The sequence below is a fragment of the Primulina tabacum genome, chromosome 4 (assembly GCF_025594145.1).
Source record: "Primulina tabacum isolate GXHZ01 chromosome 4, ASM2559414v2, whole genome shotgun sequence".
Lineage (NCBI taxonomy): Eukaryota > Viridiplantae > Streptophyta > Magnoliopsida > Lamiales > Gesneriaceae > Primulina > Primulina tabacum.
The window spans coordinates 6,028,969-6,048,719 of record NC_134553.1 but is presented as its reverse complement, the minus strand read 5'-3'; the positions used below and the strand labels follow the sequence as shown (position 1 = coordinate 6,048,719).

At 36.3% G+C, this 19,751-nt stretch overlaps 2 protein-coding genes across 2 annotated transcripts; both read right to left on the bottom strand.

Moving 5' to 3' along the window:
• Positions 1-836: 836 nt before the first annotated feature.
• On the bottom strand, positions 837-7,426 carry LOC142541493 (uncharacterized). Its single transcript, XM_075648023.1, has 2 exons — positions 6,026-7,426; positions 837-1,164 (listed from the first exon to the last, which is right to left on the bottom strand). The coding sequence occupies exons 1-2, from the start codon at positions 7,326-7,328 to the stop codon at positions 1,094-1,096; spliced, it is 1,374 nt and encodes a 457-aa protein (XP_075504138.1). The 5' UTR covers positions 7,329-7,426; the 3' UTR covers positions 837-1,093.
• A 6,058-nt stretch (positions 7,427-13,484) lies between these two features.
• On the bottom strand, positions 13,485-15,152 carry LOC142541492 (uncharacterized). Its single transcript, XM_075648022.1, has 4 exons — positions 14,882-15,152; positions 14,656-14,803; positions 14,273-14,334; positions 13,485-14,064 (listed from the first exon to the last, which is right to left on the bottom strand). Exons 1-4 carry the CDS (start codon positions 14,975-14,977, stop codon positions 13,909-13,911), a joined length of 462 nt encoding a protein of 153 aa, XP_075504137.1. The 5' UTR covers positions 14,978-15,152; the 3' UTR covers positions 13,485-13,908.
• Positions 15,153-19,751: the final 4,599 nt, after the last annotated feature.

Here is a 19,751-nt window from a genome sequence, read left to right as displayed (position 1 = left end):
ATTTTGAATATATTCCACAATTTCTATAAAGTAATTTGGTAGAAAGTGATTTAAAAGAATTTTTTTGTCACTCTTCCCACCTGCGAAAACATGGTGCTTAAAGTAATTTGATCACATTGTTTACAAAACCTGGTGCTATAATGCCAATAGTCAGTGGTAATCAATTTTTGGTTGACTCTTTACTTTTCTTTAAAACTTGACTATCTAATTTTTTAAACATGGTATTGAAAATGCGCTATTTTTAAATGAAAAAATTAAATTTAGTCATATATATTTATCTTTCAACCATTTTAGTTATTTTTATTATCAAAATAAAAATAAAATTTTTTGTGAAACGGTCTCACGAGTCAATTTTACGAGATGAAATATCTCTCGTTTGAGTTTGACTGTAGAAGCTCGCCGAATCATCCTTCCGGCATCTCTGTTCATCAGCTCTGCAAGAGCTCTCGTTTGGTGTCTACATCTTACTCGTTTCTTTCCGCAATGCATACACCTAGCTAAACCCTGTTGAATTCTATTTCAATGTAGTTTGCTTTTAAATCGACCCACAATCTTGTCACGCTTCTAACCAAGGCATAACTACGCTTGCTACCCAATCAAAAAATATATATATACACGAAGCTTCAGAATCATAGCATCACAACTATCAAAATCAAGTTTTTATCACAAAACTGTTGATAAAATGCTGCCAAAATAAATATTTGCATTACGGAAAAGATAATATCCTATGAGGCCCGTGCTCCTGATCAATATTTAATAACCAAACAACCAGGATTTATTAATGTAAATAGCGAAAGCGATTAAAAATTTTTCTTTTGGGCCAATAGAAATTTCGGCATGACCTCCCCATAAGTAAGACATCCCAAAAATTTCCAAACAACACAACCAATATTTATATACTCGAAATAAAGTCATAACATCAATTCATAAACCTATAGCCGCACTGGCCAGGACTAAACACATATAGAGCCGGCAAGGCTCAATCACACAACTATCAATTCAAAACATCGTAAAAATAACAGTACAGCTACACGGGGCATCTCCCCGGTAAATGTATAACTTCATAATATAGTATATATATATCTGGGAACTCTCAACCATGACTCGACGACTGGGCACCACTACCTGACGCTCCACCAGACGCGTCAAATCCTCCTGGATAACCTGTTATGGCATAAAAAACAACCACATCATAAAAAGAAACGAGGGGTCGGGCCTCAGTACGACGAACTAGTAATATTACGCCAAATATAACATCAAGTAAAATGCAATGAAATGCAATGCAATGCTCGGTAACAACAAAATAATGGATATCAAAGCGGAGTCCAAATGAAATGCATCAGCAACAGTAACAGTGGCCACCCGTGCCAGGACTGCAGCAACGTAATATCATGCCGCCGCTCATCCATGCACGTAGCATCAAGGGTACGGGATCGACCCGCTCAGTCCTCATGCAAGTCATCAGGAGTGCTAATCCTACCCACCCACTCCATCGATGACGCAACAACTCGATAGATCAATATCAATAGCAATCAAAAGAGTCAAGGCTCGAAATGCTATGCCACAATAGTATCAACTCAAATAAATGCGTGAATGCAATCACGTATTCACAAAAACACATAAGGCACGCCACAACTCATTACAAAGTACTTAACGTCATTTTACATCATATACACGTCATAATAAAACAGTTCATGCGTACCTCAACTGAATACTTAATTTACCACCGAAATATCTTAAGGAGTTCTCGCAGAATCCAATCCTGTGACAAATAATACATTTCATATAAAGTTCCATTTATTTTTTTTCTATTATTCGACAATTTAGCCTAAAATTCCAAAAATCCTTAATTTAGGCTTTAAAATTTCTAAAATTAATATATGTCAATTCTATAGCGCCTAAACATCTAATTATTGAACACTAAAATCCGAAAACTCAATTACATAAATCTGAATTTTCGAATTTAATCCAAATAAATTCCGAAAATCTGATAGATACCTCTAATCGGTTCAATTCTTGTACCTACAATCAATAATATAACAAATATCAATATTGATACCAAATTTAACCCAACAAAAATACAGCAACCTTGCTGGAATCATAATTTGTACCTCAATATATATACCAAAATGAAGCTTATGACCCAGAGAACAAAAGCCCTCAATGAATTTTCGAACTCCGGCGACGTACGGTGAAGATTTAACGAAGAAACGTGCGACGGGCTTCTGACGGGTTTTTGAGAATCTCGATTTTTCCTATCAAAAGTGGTATCAACGGAAAGCTTACGTCGAGAGCTTCCCAATCGTATATTTAGTTTAATTTTTCGATGACCGATGATGGAAATATGGTCGATCAAAGCGAACGAGAATTGTACAGAAATGAAGAACAGAAGCTACGGGAAGAACGCACGCGGTTTCCGAGGAAAAGTTTGAGGATTATTATGATTATTATTATTATTTACTTATTTTAACTTACTTAATCCCATTGGGCTGGGCCTTGAGGAACTGGGCTCTCACATTCTCCCCGACTAATAAAAGATTTCGTCCTCGAAATCTAGCATACACAACATTTATACAAAAGTGATTTATGAGCATTTACCACTGATGGTACACTGGAAAATCAGAATACATGGAATAATTTATTACATTTTCAAACAAGTGAGGCCATTCCTGACGCATCTTAGCCTCTAATTCCCATGTAGCTTCTTCTCTCCCATGTCTACTCCATTGCACCATAACCAGTGGAATCGTCTTATTCCTGAGTTGCTTTTCTTTACGATCAAGAATTTGCACTGGATGTTCAACATAGCTAAGGGAACTATCCAACTCCACCTCATCAGTCCTCAAGACATGAGAAGGATCCGGCTCGTACTTTCGTAACATAGATACATGAAACACATCATGTATCGCAGACAAACTCTGTGGCAAGTCCAAACGATAAGCCAAAGTGCCAATCCTCTCAACAATCGCATATGGACCAATATAACGCGGAGCTAGTTTCCCTTTGCGCCCAAATCTCATAGTACCACGAAACGGTGATACTTTCAAGAAAACTTGATCGCCAACCTGAAATTCTAAAGGCCTACGCCTTTTATTAGCATAACTGGCTTGACGATCCTGAGCTGCTTTCATTCTTTTCCTGATCATTTCAACCTTTTCTTTCATTTCTTGAATAAATTCTGGCATAGATAGCTGTCGTTCCCCTACATCTTCCCAGCATATCGGAGATCTACACTTTCTACCGTACAAGGCTTCAAATGGTGCCATTTCGATGGTTGCTTGGAAGCTGTTATTGTAAGAGAACTCAACAAGTGACAATGATTCTTGTCAACCACCCCTGAAATCCATCACGATTGCTCGCAACATGTCCTCGAGTGTCTGAATGGTCCTCTCAGACTGACCATCTGTCTGTGGGTGATATGCAGTACTTATCGCCAACTTTGAACCCAATGCTGATTGCAAACTACCCCAAAACTTCGAAGCAAATCTGGGATCACGATCCGATACTATGGTTACAGGCACACCATGCAATGTCACTACATGATCGATGTACATTTTTGCCATTTTCTTATAAGTACAAGTACGATCATAAGGAATAAAATGGGCTGATTTAGACAATCTATCAACAATCACCCAAATCGCATCACAACCACGATTAGAACGAGGTAGGTGTGTCACAAAATCCATAGCAATGTGCTCCCAATTCCACTGTGGCACTTCAAGACTATGTAACATACCACCAGGTCTCATTCTTTCAGCTTTAACATGTTGGCACGTCAAACATCTAGCCAAAAAATCAGAAATCTCTTTCTTCATACCTTCCCACCAGTAATGAGATTTCAAAATATGATACATCTTTCTGATTCCAGGATGAACACTGTGTCGACTACAATGAGCTTCACGAAGTATAGACTCTTTCAGATTTATCAAATTCGGAACCACAAGTCTACCATTATAACGTAGACATCCATATGAAGCAACACTGAACTTGTCTGATTGACCCGTCTGAGTCAATTCTTTCAATTTATGAACATGCAGATCAGTTTTCTGTACTGCTTTGATTTTAGAAACAATATGAGGTTCAACTTGAATAGCTGAAACTAATAAGTAGTCGCCCTTAGACTGATAAGTCCATCCTGAAGTTCCCAAATGCTCATGAACCTTTGAAATGGTCAAAGATGTCAACATTTTAGGCTGAACTTTTCTGCTCAGAGCATCTGCAACTTGATTCATTCGCCCTGGTTGGTACTGAATCTCACAATCAAAATCTTTAAGCAATTCCAACCATCGACGATGTCTCATATTCAAGTCGGACTGTGTGAAAAGATACTTCAGACTCTTGTGATCAGAATAAATCACAAATTGTTCTCCATACAGATAATGACGTCATATCTTCAATGCAAACACAATGGCAGCTAACTCCAAATCATGAACTGGATATCGAGTCTCATGTGGCTTCAACTGACGAGATGCATACGCAATCACTCGCCCATTTTGCATCAAAACACAACCCAGTCCATTTAAAGAAGCATCTGTACAGACAACAAATCCACCTGAGCATGAAGGCAAAGCTAACACTGGAGATGTGGTCAACTTTTCTTTCAAAGTCCGAAAACTAGACTCACATTCTACAGTCCATACAAAACGTCGATCTTTCTGTGTCAACTGGGTCATAGGCCTTGCTATTCTAGAAAATCCTTCAATGAAACGCCTATAGTACCCAGCTAATCTCAAAAAGCTTCGAATCTCAGACACATTGGTTGGTTTAGGCCAATTGATAACAGCTTCAACTTTACTTGGATCAACAGATACTCCTTGTGCAGATATAACATGGCCTAAAAATAAAACTCTGTCCAACCAGAACTCACACTTAGAAAATTTGGCATACAATTGCGCTTCTCTGAGTGTTTGGAGAACTAATTTCAAATGTTCCTTGTGCTCTTTCTGTGACTTGGAATAAATCAAGATGTCATCAAGAAAGACAATAACGAATCTATCGATGAATTCTTGGAATACACAGTTCATTAAATCCATAAACACTGCGGGTGCATTAGTCAAACCGAAAGGCACAACTAAGAATTCATAATGCCCATATCGTGTCCGAAATGATGTCTTAGGAACATCTTCCTCTCGGACTCTAAGCTGATAGTATCCGGAACGAAGATCAATCTTGGAATACACAGATGTACCCTGCAACTAATCAAATAAGTCGTCAATACGCGGCAGAGGATACTTATTCTTCACAGTAGCCCGGTTCAACTGCCGATAATCGACGCACATTCTCATCGTTCCGTCTTTTTTCTTTACAAACAATACTGGAGCTCCTCAAGGTGACATACTGGGTCTTATATAGCCTTTTTCTAGTAAATCTTGAAGATGTTCTTTGAGTTCTTTCAATTCTGTTGGAGCTAAACGATATGGTGCTCTAGAAATAGGATTTGTCGCTGGCATCAATTCAATGCTAAGATCTATTTCCCTTTGAGGCAGAAAGCCTGGAATCCCATCAGGAAATACATCTGGAAAATCCTTGACAACGGAAATGTCTGAAACTTCCAATCGTTCTTCCCGTGTTGCATCAAGAGCATAGATCAAAAATCCTTCATTGCCGATTGACAACAACCTGAACATCTCCATTGCAGATACTAATGGAATTCGAGACTGTGAATCATAACCATAAAAATTCCATTTGCTGCCATAATACGGTCTAAATCTGACAACTCCATGAAAACAATCCACAGTGGCTCGATAATTTGTCAACACATCCATACCCAAAATACAGTCAAAATCAGTCATGGCTAATTTGATTAGATTTGTTATCATAATATTACCCTCAAATCTAATCACACAGTTCAAAACTATCTCACGGGACATTAAATATACACCGGAAGGAGTAGCAACTGACACAGTATCCAACAAAAGAATAGTAGCAATCTCATGCTCATCAACAAATGCAGCAGATAAAAATGAATGAGATGCTCCTGTGTCTATCAATATGCGTGCAGGATAGTCAAAAACATAACAAATACCTGCAATCACTCCTCCTGGTGCATCCTGAGCCTGGTCCTGAGTCAAAGCATGGACTTGGGCTTGCTGTGGCCCTGGAAATGGCTGCTGAATAGGACCTTTGGAAGGTGGGTAACTCGACTGCTGAAATGATTGGATAGGAGCATATGGTCTAAAGACTGGTCCACGGGGAACTTGACCAAACTGTTGTGGCTGGAACTGCTGTCTCCCTACATTAGGACATACTCTGGCGTAATGTCCAAGCTGACCACAAATATGACAAGTTCCTTGAACTCCTACACATTGGGAACTGAAATGTCGACCACCACATCGGTCACAATGAACAGTGCTAGACGACCCAATCGAACCTCCTCCTCGTGCACTTCCTGAACTGGAAGAGCTGGATTGAGACTTCTTCTTGAATTGCTTTCCTTTTGCCTTGTACCTCTGCTGTTTGGGTTGTTGGTATGACTGTACAGGTTGATATGGAGGTAAATCTACTGGCATTGACATACTACTTCCAGATCCCTGAGAATTAGATGATGGACCTGGCTGTGGGTCTCCTCTGAGCAAACTTGCTTCAATTTTCTTCGCCTTTTCCACTGCTTGAATATACGTATTAGGCGATCCAGTCATTACCAAAGTATGAACAGTCCGCTGCAACCCGTGCAGAAAACGTGATAGTTTAGCCTGATCATTCCTAGCAACATGTGGAACATAGGGCAAAAGAGCAGAAAACTGTGAAGCATATTCCACCACTGATTTGTTGCCCTGCACCAACTGATTGAACTCTTCTTCTTTAGCAGCATAATATGATGGTGGTGCATATTCTTGGGTAAAGTGCGCACGAAAAGCATCCCATGTAATAATTTTACCAGAGTCCTTCATTGCTTCCTCTGTGGCTTCCCACCAGAGTTGTGCTCGGTCTTTAAGTTGGTAGATGGCAATCTTCAATTTAATATCTTGGGAATACTCCAACAAATTAAATAGATGATTTATACTTTTCAACCAGCCTGCTGCTTTTTCTCCGCTCTCGTTGCCAAAGAATTTTGGAGGACGTAATTCTTGAAACTGAGAAATTATTAACTGCATTCCTCCAACTTTCTGTGTCAGCTGTTCCACTTCTTGCTCAATCACTACCTGTCTAGATCCAGGTCTTTCAGGTCGAGGAGGTTCTTGGTTCACTTCTTCTTCAACATTTTGAGCGACTTGTCCTCGAGGTCGACCACGTCTACCTCTAATGATATCTGCAAGTCCTCGAACATTTTGCGCCTCAGATTCTTGCGCTATTTCTTTTCCTTTTCTACCTCTTCCTCCAGGTGCCATTCTACAAGACACGATGATTAAATCAACAGGCAGATAACAGGTAAAAGAAAATTATAGGCAATTTCTAAACTAAATACCATGCCTAGTCTGCTAGTCGTTCTAACGTAGGTAAATTCAAGCAAATCACACCAAATAATTCAAATAAGAGCAAATAGTCAAACACATGCACAATCATGTTATTTGTGTTTAGACTCAAGTGCTCCAGACTCTAATTCGAGCATATCCCAGTTACGCTCTGATACCAACTGTGGGGGCCCGTGCTCCTGATTAATATTTAATGACCAAACAACCAGGATTTATTAATGTAAACAGCGAAAGCGATTAAAAATTTTCATTTTGGGCCAATAGAAATTTCGGCATGACCTCCCCGTAAGTAGGACATCCCAAAAATTTCCAAACAACACAACCAATATTTATATACTCGAAATAAAGTCATAACATCAATTCATAAACCTATAGCCGCACATGTGAAAATCGAATTCCCAGCAGCTAACAATTCCAGCAACAGTCGATAATTCAGAAGATGATATTTTCCAGCAGACGGATTTCCAGCAGAAGCTATTATTTCAGAAGCTGGTATCTTTCCAGCAGATTAGAATCCAGCAGACAGAATCCAGCAGCAGAAGAGTGAATTCCAGCAGACAGTTACTGATTCAGCTTAGACTTGTAACTGAAGCATTAACATGGAATAAAGGCTGTTAATGACAGATTATGGTCATTAATAGGGAGGCTAACAGTCAGATTTTGGCCTATAAATAACACCCTCAAGTCTTTGAAATGGGTTACACAAGCTTTGAGATTATCACTTGAATTTTTGAGCTAAGAGAGTGCTGATTTTCGAGCAGCAGAAACTAGTAGCAAGAAGAAGCAGATTTCATACTTCAACCGAAACACTTTAAGCAAATTACGGTAAGTGGGCTTATATATAAATATTTTGAAATCAGTTTGATAATTCTGTTTTAAAGTACAGTTTCTGTATGTGTATTTCTGATATATGATTTTGAAGCACTGAAACTCCCTAGTGAACTAATGGTAGCAATATATATTCTGAACATTTCTGAATTCTGATTCTGATTCTGATTTTGGCCTCACCCCTTAGAGGAGAGAACATATAGGGGACTGATATCAGTTTAGCCATGAAATTCACTAACATGCTCAGTGCTTACTAATTCTGATTTCTGTTCTGAAACCTGTGATATCTGAGATGTCAACATTTTAGGCTGAACTTTTCTGCTCAGAGCATCTGCAACTTGATTCATTCGCCCTGGTTGGTACTGAATCTCACAATCAAAATCTTTAAGCAATTCCAACCATCGACGATGTCTCATATTCAAGTCGGACTGTGTGAAAAGATACTTCAGACTCTTGTGATCAGAATAAATCACAAATTGTTCTCCATACAGATAATGACGTCATATCTTCAATGCAAACACAATGGCAGCTAACTCCAAATCATGAACTGGATATCGAGTCTCATGTGGCTTCAACTGACGAGATGCATACGCAATCACTCGCCCATTTTGCATCAAAACACAACCCAGTCCATTTAAAGAAGCATCTGTACAGACAACAAATCCACCTGAGCATGAAGGCAAAGCTAACACTGGAGATGTGGTCAACTTTTCTTTCAAAGTCCGAAAACTAGACTCACATTCTACAGTCCATACAAAACGTCGATCTTTCTGTGTCAACTGGGTCATAGGCCTTGCTATTCTAGAAAATCCTTCAATGAAACGCCTATAGTACCCAGCTAATCTCAAAAAGCTTCGAATCTCAGACACATTGGTTGGTTTAGGCCAATTGATAACAGCTTCAACTTTACTTGGATCAACTTTATATTTATCTTTCAACCATTTTAGTTATTTTTATTATCAAAATAAAAATAAAATTTTTTGTGAAACGGTCTCACGAGTCAATTTTACGAGATGAAATATCTCTCGTTTGAGTTTGACTGTAGAAGCTCGCCGAATCATCCTTCCGGCATCTCTGTTCATCAGCTCTGCAAGAGCTCTCGTTTGGTGTCTACATCTTACTCGTTTCTTTCCGCAATGCATACACCTAGCTAAACCCTGTTGAATTCTATTTCAATGTAGTTTGCTTTTAAATCGACCCACAATCTTGTCACGCTTCTAACCAAGGCATAACTACGCTTGCTACCCAATCAAAAAATATATATATACACGAAGCTTCAGAATCATAGCATCACAACTATCAAAATCAAGTTTTTATCACAAAACTGTTGATAAAATGCTGCCAAAATAAATATTTGCATTACGGAAAAGATAATATCCTATGAGGCCCGTGCTCCTGATCAATATTTAATAACCAAACAACCAGGATTTATTAATGTAAATAGCGAAAGCGATTAAAAATTTTTCTTTTGGGCCAATAGAAATTTCGGCATGACCTCCCCATAAGTAAGACATCCCAAAAATTTCCAAACAACACAACCAATATTTATATACTCGAAATAAAGTCATAACATCAATTCATAAACCTATAGCCGCACTGGCCAGGACTAAACACATATAGAGCCGGCAAGGCTCAATCACACAACTATCAATTCAAAACATCGTAAAAATAACAGTACAGCTACACGGGGCATCTCCCCGGTAAATGTATAACTTCATAATATAGTATATATATATCTGGGAACTCTCAACCATGACTCGACGACTGGGCACCACTACCTGACGCTCCACCAGACGCGTCAAATCCTCCTGGATAACCTGTTATGGCATCAAAAACAACCACATCATAAAAAGAAACGAGGGGTCGGGCCCCAGTACGACGAACTAGTAATATTACGACAAATATAACATCAAGTAAAATGCAATGAAATGCAATGCAATGCTCGGTAACAACAAAATAATGGATATCAAAGCGGAGTCCAAATGAAATGCATCAGCAACAGTAACAGTGGCCACCCGTGCCAGGACTGCAGCAACGTAATATCATGCCGCCGCTCATCCATGCACGTAGCATCAAGGGTACGGGATCGACCCGCTCAGTCCTCATGCAAGTCATCAGGAGTGCTAATCCTACCCACCCACTCCATCGATGACGCAACAACTCGATAGATCAATATCAATAGCAATCAAAAGAGTCAAGGCTCGAAATGCTATGCCACAATAGTATCAACTCAAATAAATGCGTGAATGCAATCACGTATTCACAAAAACACATAAGGCACGCCACAACTCATTACAAAGTACTTAACGTCATTTTACATCATATACACGTCATAATAAAACAGTTCATGCGTACCTCAACTGAATACTTAATTTACCACCGAAATATCTTAAGGAGTTCTCGCAGAATCCAATCCTGTGACAAATAATACATTTCATATAAAGTTCCATTTATTTTTTTTCTATTATTCGACAATTTAGCCTAAAATTCCAAAAATCCTTAATTTAGGCTTTAAAATTTCTAAAATTAATATATGTCAATTCTATAGCGCCTAAACATCTAATTATTGAACACTAAAATCCGAAAACTCAATTACATAAATCTGAATTTTCGAATTTAATCCAAATAAATTCCGAAAATCTGATAGATACCTCTAATCAGTTCAATTCTTGTACCTACAATCAATAATATAACAAATATCAATATTGGTACCAAATTTAACCCAACAAAAATACAGCAACCTTGCTGGAATCATGATTTATACCTCAATATATATACTAAAATGAAGCTTATGACCCACAGAACAAAAGCCCTCAATGAATTTTCGAACTCCGGCGACGTACGGCGAAGATTTAACGAAGAAACGTACGACGGGCTTCTGACGGGTTTTTGAGAATCTCGATTTTTCCTATCAAAAGTGGTATCAACGGAAAGCTTACGTCGAGAGCTTCCCAACCGTATATTTAGTTTAATTTTTCGATGACCGATGATGAAAATATGGTCGATCAAAGCGAACGAGAATTGTACAGAAATGAAGAACAGAAGCTACGGGAAGAATGCACGCGGTTTCCGAGGAAAAGTTTGAGGATTATTATTATTATTATTATTATTTACTTATTTTAACTTACTTAATCCCATTGGGCTGGGCGTTGAGGAACTGGGCTCTCACATATCCCGACTATTAGATGCTATAAATCAATATAATCCCAACATGGCTTAGCTATTGATCGCTTCTTAATCATCTAAATCTAAATAAATAAAAAATTCTTTTCTACAAACCAAAAGGGCCCCGAGATTTGATTATTGGTTTCCAGTTCTTTCGTCTTTGAATTGCAGTCAGTAGCTAAATGAGGAACAGATGCATGCACACTAGGAAGTCCCCTGTTTCTTATCTTCTAGATGTGAAATTGGAACATATTTGTGGTTTAGTGTTGCTACGATCCAGTTACGAATTCAGTCTCACCATTCATCATGCCTGCTGTTTTCTCGCAACTTTTCCTAATTATCAATCTATCGACTTTAAGGCTAGAACTTGGGCTTCAAAATCTTGCATGGAGTTTAGAGTCAAGCTTTGTAATTACCAGTTCTTTTCTGGCACAAGTTGAAAATCTGCACTAATATTTCTACTTGCTGTGATAGCATTTGTTTTTGAGACTCTAGTCGTTTGGTGCCTGATCAATTTATCTCTACATGTTCGCTTCACGCCCTAATAGTTTGAGTGACTGTCACTTCTCAGCCATTGAAATTACAAATTTATCACACTAATGCAAATTAACAAGGTGATCGCTGAGACAAGTTTTAACCAAACAATGTAGATGAGTAGTAAAAAAAAGTTTCAAGAAAGTAAAACCACGTCTATGTTGTTTGCAGGTTTTGAAAGATAGGAACACCAGTAATATCTTTGATGTAATTGATAGATAATATTTTTCTGGTGCATTCAGTATGTGTTACTGGTTGCACTTTTAATTTCTTCTGATTAGTGCATGTATTCGGTAAAATGCGTCGTTCAGCTGACTGATTTGGATGATTGCCAGCCGACTTCTGGTGACAAGGCGGAGATATGGATCTTAAATTTGGTTTTTAAGAACCTTGGAATGCATGGATTATGTAAGGCCATTCTTTATTAGCTTTACCAGTAACTGATACTGAGTGCATGGAGTCGTAATGCCAAACATGTTCAGAATACAAGGATTCTTATGTTTGATTTCCAGGTTTGTTTCCTTTGTGCTATGTTAATTAGTTCCGTTTTCATCCAAATATTATGGGATAATACCCTGTTTGAGAATTGTTGGGATAGAGCTGAGCAAAACAATTTCTTTCTGGGAATAACCGATGTTCTTGTTGAATGAATAAAATTTCTCGACCTTTCTCTTTTTAAGATTGGAATAAATAATTTCTGGAATGATTACCTCATATTCCTGAAGTCTGTTTAGGATTGATAGATCTGGATTTGATGAAGGTGTTTTGAATGAATTGATCTGAAAATCAAAGAATCTGAATTTAGTGTCGAAGATGGAGTAAAAAGATAGAGTTTTAAGATGAGTTTCAATTCTTTATTTGTTTTTGTTGCCACATACTGACATACATACATGATGGGTTTGAAAATAAATTTTGAATTCACATAGCTAAAATCAATCACCCCAAACACATCCTTAATGTTCTTGAAACATTGATAATGCTTGGTTTCTTTTACTTATTTGCATAATAGACCTGATCCTTTTACTCCAACCAAATTTTGTTTGTCTTGTGTAATCCGTAGACCATAACAAACTTTGAATTGCTGCATCGCTGTCTAATTTCTGGCAAGTAATCTTAAAATATATTGGCCAGGTTGATGAATACTCGAGTTTGGGCTGGTTTTCATATGTTACGTTAGGTGACTCGTTAGTTATATAATTCTTTAACAACAATGGATGTATTCGGTGAAAATATAAGAAAAATATAATTTTTTTCAGCTAAAACTGTCCGGATTAGGTATTTTTTGCTGTTGATATTGTATTATGTTAGTTAGCCATATCGCATTATATATATATTGTGTGTTTTTTTCCTGATCATTATATAGAAAATAAAGAATTAAAAACAAAGAGAAGCAAAATAGAAAATAATAGGTCAAATGTCCATGCTGATGAATTTAAGCATTTGGACCAAAAGTAGGGACAATCAACTAAAAGTGCAGAAACTGAAAACGAAATTTGCTCAATTATACACCATTATATTAAATTTATGCCTATAGCCAAACAAGCATTAGAAAATCAATACGTTTCTATAATTCTTTATTCTCAATACATTAATGTAAACAACAGACAACATGTATTGGGGACCATCATCACTCAATTCATGACATTCTCACCTGCAGCAACTTGTCGTATGCATTTAATTGAAATCGTTGAAACGACCCGAGAACTGAATTGTGCGTGGACTTGGAGATTATCATCTTAAGAGTTATAATTCATTATTTTCTTTTGTACAACAAGTCTCTAGTGTTACAGTTCTTGAAAAAAAAAAGATGTAATATACATGCATACTAATTCAAAAAGGGATGGGAGCCGCTTTACCCCTCGCTCCACACTCCATAGAAATGGAAAAGGGAAAAAAATATGGATTCACAGCAGGGAAAATTTAACTTTGCATGATGAACATGTAGTTGGGGAGAAATGTTGGATAGTGTTTAGGGTTTCCAGTTATGAATAGGTGGTTTGCGATGGGGTTGTTCGTAATCCATAACTACGACATCGTCCGCTATTCTGTTGTCCTTAGAATTTGCAGTTTCCTCACCATTGGATGGTGGTGATTCTAGTGTTGACCTTTCAGATCTCTTCCATACCTGCACATGTATTATATGGTGATTAAGATTTACGTGCAATATTGTTGATCCTGAAATCCATTATGCATGGAATTTAATTCTATGTACGAAGGATCATTATTGTTGATTGTCGTCTTTCTATCACCTCTTCTGAATTGTCTAAACTCTTCGAATCAATTATGCAACATGAATTTTGAGGGAAATATATGAAACAGTTTCAAAGAAATACCTTTCTTTCAGCCGCCTCTGGCAAATTCTTCCTTGAACATAAAATTTTAACCGAGGGACTACCTGTAGGTTGACAGCAATATTCAGTTGTGAATCTGAAATTCAATATATTGATACAGTATGGAAAATAATAATGATAATAGACTGCAATATAGTAATTATTATTAGGTAGTAGGCATTACCCGGTGACTATTTTTACTATACTCGAACATGTGAAACTGATGTTACTAGTTTACACTTTTATTCTATCAAATATACTGGATATTGGACAGGCAATACTGTAGTAGGTTGGTGAACATGAATAGCTAATGTAAATCATTGTATTCTATGTGAGAGCGAAGAAGAATTCGAGACAATCTATGAAACAAAATCTTTTCTACAAACCTGCCGTGCCTTCTGTTCCTTCAAGTACTGCAGAAGTTCTCTGATTTTCTAACTGGATAGCCGTTGTGCCATCGGAGATCTTCCCACCATATTCAGCGATGACGTTTCCTCGTGCAACAAATGCCTCGGGTTCTATTCCGTTTAAACCCTGAACCAAATCATGTGGTTAGTCTAACAACTTTTTCACATTATTTCAACATACAAAAAATAAATCCTTTCTCGATACCTCATGAACTGGTGAGACGGAATCCAAAACCACAAGTGGCCTCGCAGCGCATGCATGCAAACAAAGATATATAACTAGATAAACTAGCGAAGGCATGATTTAGAGTTATATGAAAGTAAACAGTATGATCAGGGAGAAACCAAGAATAACACTGAGTTTAGAATCTGATACGAGTCATACGACCTACATATACACTGAGAAGAATTAGATGAAGCATTAAATGCAGGGTTTTGGCAGGAGATGAAACTTTGTTTTAAGAGAACATGCAGAATCTAGGGAAATAATATTTGAAGATATTGGTGGCCTCCCATGTCGCCTCTTTTACCCTTTAATCAAGTGTGGACCTAAAGGGAGAGAATCGTTATATGGTCGACGTAGGTTCACAGTATGCAATTGCTTGCTTATAAAAAATCAAGAAACAGATACAGACCCTTCGTGACTGAATAAATTTGTGCATGTGTTAATCATGACATTATAAAATTATATAATAAATATAAGACCATCCATGTGTTTAAGCAGAAGTCCATTCATATCCCTATGGTTCATCTATTATTGCAAGTTTTGTTACTGTGATTTATATGTTAAAAAATCAAATATCATCAACTACTTTTCACTCTTTTTTCCATAATACACTTTTATCAATTTCTACGCTTCCCAAAATAATCCTCACATTAAATCAGTTTTCATCAATTCCCGAAATTTATTATCAAGTATTTCTTATTTCAAAATCTAAAATATTCCACTCTCATTCTCATCTGTACAAATACCGATTCAATCATCATTTAATAATATTTCCTAAACAAAATCTTAAACAATGTGGCATACGAACGATTTGGATATTTTTTTCTCATCTGTTTCGTAAGCGTAGGAACAACACAGTACACCTGTCTGATCTTGCTAGTTTTTTTACACAAGATCATATGTCTGTTTCTCTTGTACCTAACCATGTACAATAGTGTTTAGTCTAATTTATCACTTTTTTGAAAAGTTAATGAAGCTGTCGACAAACCCTTTGTTGGTATGCCCGCGGAACAAGCCTTATTGGTCCTGAACTTTGAATGCAACAGCCTACAATGTTGTTCCCTTATCATTAATTCAATGATGGATACATTTATAGTTTAAGCATTCCAAAATCTTTCATGTATTCTCTGTTATCTGTATTTTTTATAACTTATATTCCAACGTCCATATGTTGATAAAAGATTAGCATTTCAAGATATAAGGATATGAGTTAATACTTGAGCTTGTTGCCCCTAACAAATCAATGGTCGTGGGGTAAATTTTTGAACTAGATTTGATCTCTTTGAGAAGAAAAGAAAAGCTTTTATATTACATGCCATGCAGCGACATAGAGCCTGTAGATTTGTGTAAAATCTTTCTTTTTTTACACTGTAAATGCTGTAAATGCAGTGTGAAAGACTAATCAAATTGTATGCACAACTTCTCCACACAGCTAAAACAAGTAAAACCTTCTGTTTTCTTCCTTTTATACGGTAAGTGAAGGTGCTTAGATTTTCAAACTTTACATCGTATGCTTGTTTCCTGTTGACTTCCGTTAGCAAATGTTTTAGATAACCTCGGTTACATTCTTTTTTAGGTTAGATTATTGGGTCTAGCATAGGCCACATAATCCATTTTCATTATTTTATCTTGAACTTCATTTTGATATTATCGGGTGCTCATTTTTAAACTATATCTACGTCAACGTTTCAATTATTAGAGTTTCAAATGGTGTTCGAGGACAATGTATCAGCCGGGAGCACAAGGCGGGCCGGGGGGGGTCTACAATTTCCTGGAGATGATGCATATAGACATTTGATGATCGAGCATTCATGGTGCCTGGATCTTTAAGTGGAATGGAATGTTTGTCACAAATTGCCATTTTCTCCTCTAGAGTCTTAGGGTTTCTCGCCTAAACACATGCACGTCTTGTCCTTGTAAAAGAAATTAAAAAAATAAAAATTGATCAAAACACAAAGGTATATGTTTAGTACGTCTCTTGACGATCTCACGAATCTTTATATGTGAGACGGGTCAATCCTACCGATATTCCCAATAAAAAATAATACTCTTATCACAAAAAGTAATATTTTTTCATGGATGACCCAAATAACAGATCTGTCTCATAAAATATGACATGTGAGACCGTCTCATACAAGTTTTTGTCATGTTAAGATTAGTTGTTTGACCTAACTCAATCCCAAAAGCTAGTTCAAGTCGATAGGATTGTCCAAGTCCATATATACTACAAATGATTTTATCCAACCGATGTGGGACAAGTAACACATTATCTCACGCCTAAAAATAAACATTTAGAGCGTGAAATATACAAGATTGGAGCCCAATAGAGCAATCCAACAAGTCCAAGTCCAAATATGTGATACTCAGATATTTTATCTAACCGATGTGTGACAATTAGTCAGGTTTCACCGTTATGTGTTGGACTGCACATAGTTAAGTCACATGTTGTCTTGTAAACTTCACGCTCACATCGGTAGGATAAAATCCTTGAAACAACATATATTGAATTGGATAATACTCCCTTCTTGAACTAACTTTTGAGATAGAGATATGTTCAAGTTTCAATCTTAACATTATAAATAGAGATAATGACGAATAATTTTGTTATACTATTAGATGTGAACTTCGCAAGTATAAAACTTTGGACATGATATTATACAAGATTTGGATATGAGAACCAAAAGCTTGTGGTGCAAATAATTAAACGATAACTTGTTGTAAGCCTCAATGAGGCATGTGGTGGCTATTATTGCAATAATGAGCACTCTCATGTGGAACTTGCATTGCGCATTAAAAGAGGGTGGGCTTGAAAGAAAATGGAGACAAAGGAGAATGGGAGATAGAGACCCTTAATGCGACAAACAGTGCAGTATGACTGAACCGCTATATGCACCACCAGGCCACGACACAAGGGCCTACTGCGGCCCCCAGTCGGCCCCCTCCTTCCCTGGTGCATATTCCATGTGCGATTGCTACGGTAAAATTGCAGCCCTTTTGGGTGCACATTATATCCAAGAAATGTGTCGATTCCTAGACTAGACTCAACAAATTAGATGTGAAACAATGAAGGAAAAGATGTATTTTTTTCTCTAAAAAAATTATATACGAAATCTCAAATTTTTTTCAGGCGAAGGGGGGCGCGGTTAGGTCTCGCACTCAACTCGATCCAAGTCTGATGTCGAGTGAGGTTCCCGTGGATTTCTCATTCTTTTGTTTTGTTGTTTTGAGTAGTCCTATCATGGTTTGGCATAGAAGGGACAGTGTAAGTTTCTATATTCACGTATGATCATTACTAGAGCTTGGTGATCCAACAATCAAAATCTGGCGTACAAATACATTTGGATTGCTTGTTTTTTTCCCAACAATTGAAAAAAAATTGAAAATAATTTTATTTTTAAATGATTTTTTGAGTACTTGATCATATTTTTCAAAAAATTTGATGTTTATTTTCATTTAGATATGTATTTTGTATAATTTTTTTACTATGAATCAGATATTTTAAATTTTGAAAAATTGTTCACACACAAGATACCGTGAACTGAACGTTTACCAATTTATCAAAATTTATAGTTTGTGATAACGATACAACTCAAATCTTTTTAAACATTACATGGGCTCAAACATTATGTTTCGATTGCTCTACCCAGCAGATATCATTATTGTACTCAATAATCTCACTTTCAATAATTGCACTCTTTACTGTCAGTGATAATTAAACTCATTATCTTGGCTCTGATGTGAATTGTAGGATCGATATGTGTGTGTGTGTGAATTTGGGATATCAAATTAATTATGAATTTAGGGATAATATAGAGGAGACAATTCTTGGTAAATCATAATGACGAATAATTTCATGCTCATTTTTATCTTTATTTAAATTATTTTTCTAACATATTTGAAGAAATTGACTTAGAGTGAGTTTGGATACAAAAATTATAACTTGAAAAGGCATTTACATAAGTTCAGCTTTTAAAAATGATTTTACTAAAAAAAACAGAAGTGATTTTGATTTTTAGATAAATTGTTAAAAGTGTTTATGTTTTTAAATATTTGTAGAATTAAAAGTCCAAAAGACCAAAATTATGACTTCTGAAAAAGCACTTAAATAAATACTTTTTTTAAGACAGCTTTTGTAACAAAAAATATATACTTTTTAAAGAAAACTAATTTTTTTAAAAAAAAACCAAATTAGTATGTTGGTTTCTCCAACCAAACGCACTAAGTGTTCAATTTTGACGTATCGATCGATATTTATTTTTAACGTGGAAAAGAGTTAGGAACGCAAATAAAAAAATCATATAAAACTGTCTCACTTATTAATTTTATGAAACTTGTTTATCTCTCATCCAACACAACTCATAAAAAATATTATTTTTTATTTACTTTTTACTTTAGGTATGAATCGATTAAATCATTCTCACAAGAGATTTGACCCAACTGATAAAAATTTATTTTTTATATCAAAAATATTATTTTTCACTTTCGGTATGGATCGAATCGACTCATTTCATAGATATAAATCAGTCACATTAGACCTACTCTAAATTGAAAATTATGAAATATAAGACAAAAAGTTACTAAATCCTAAACAAAAGCCGAGGTGAAGCATCATGTTGGATGAAGATAACGTAAATAAGTAGTTTAGAATAAATATGTGCTCTCTAATAATATATCAATCTAGAATAAATATTTCCTTTTCGATCTATGTTATAACAAATGATTTTTTCCCTGATAACTTCCAAAATATTTTTTTTAAAAAAAAATTTTGACTTCGAAGAGCTAAAGAAGAGATAAACATAAACACGTGACGCATCTAATCTCATCTTGTAAAATTATTTTGTACAACTGA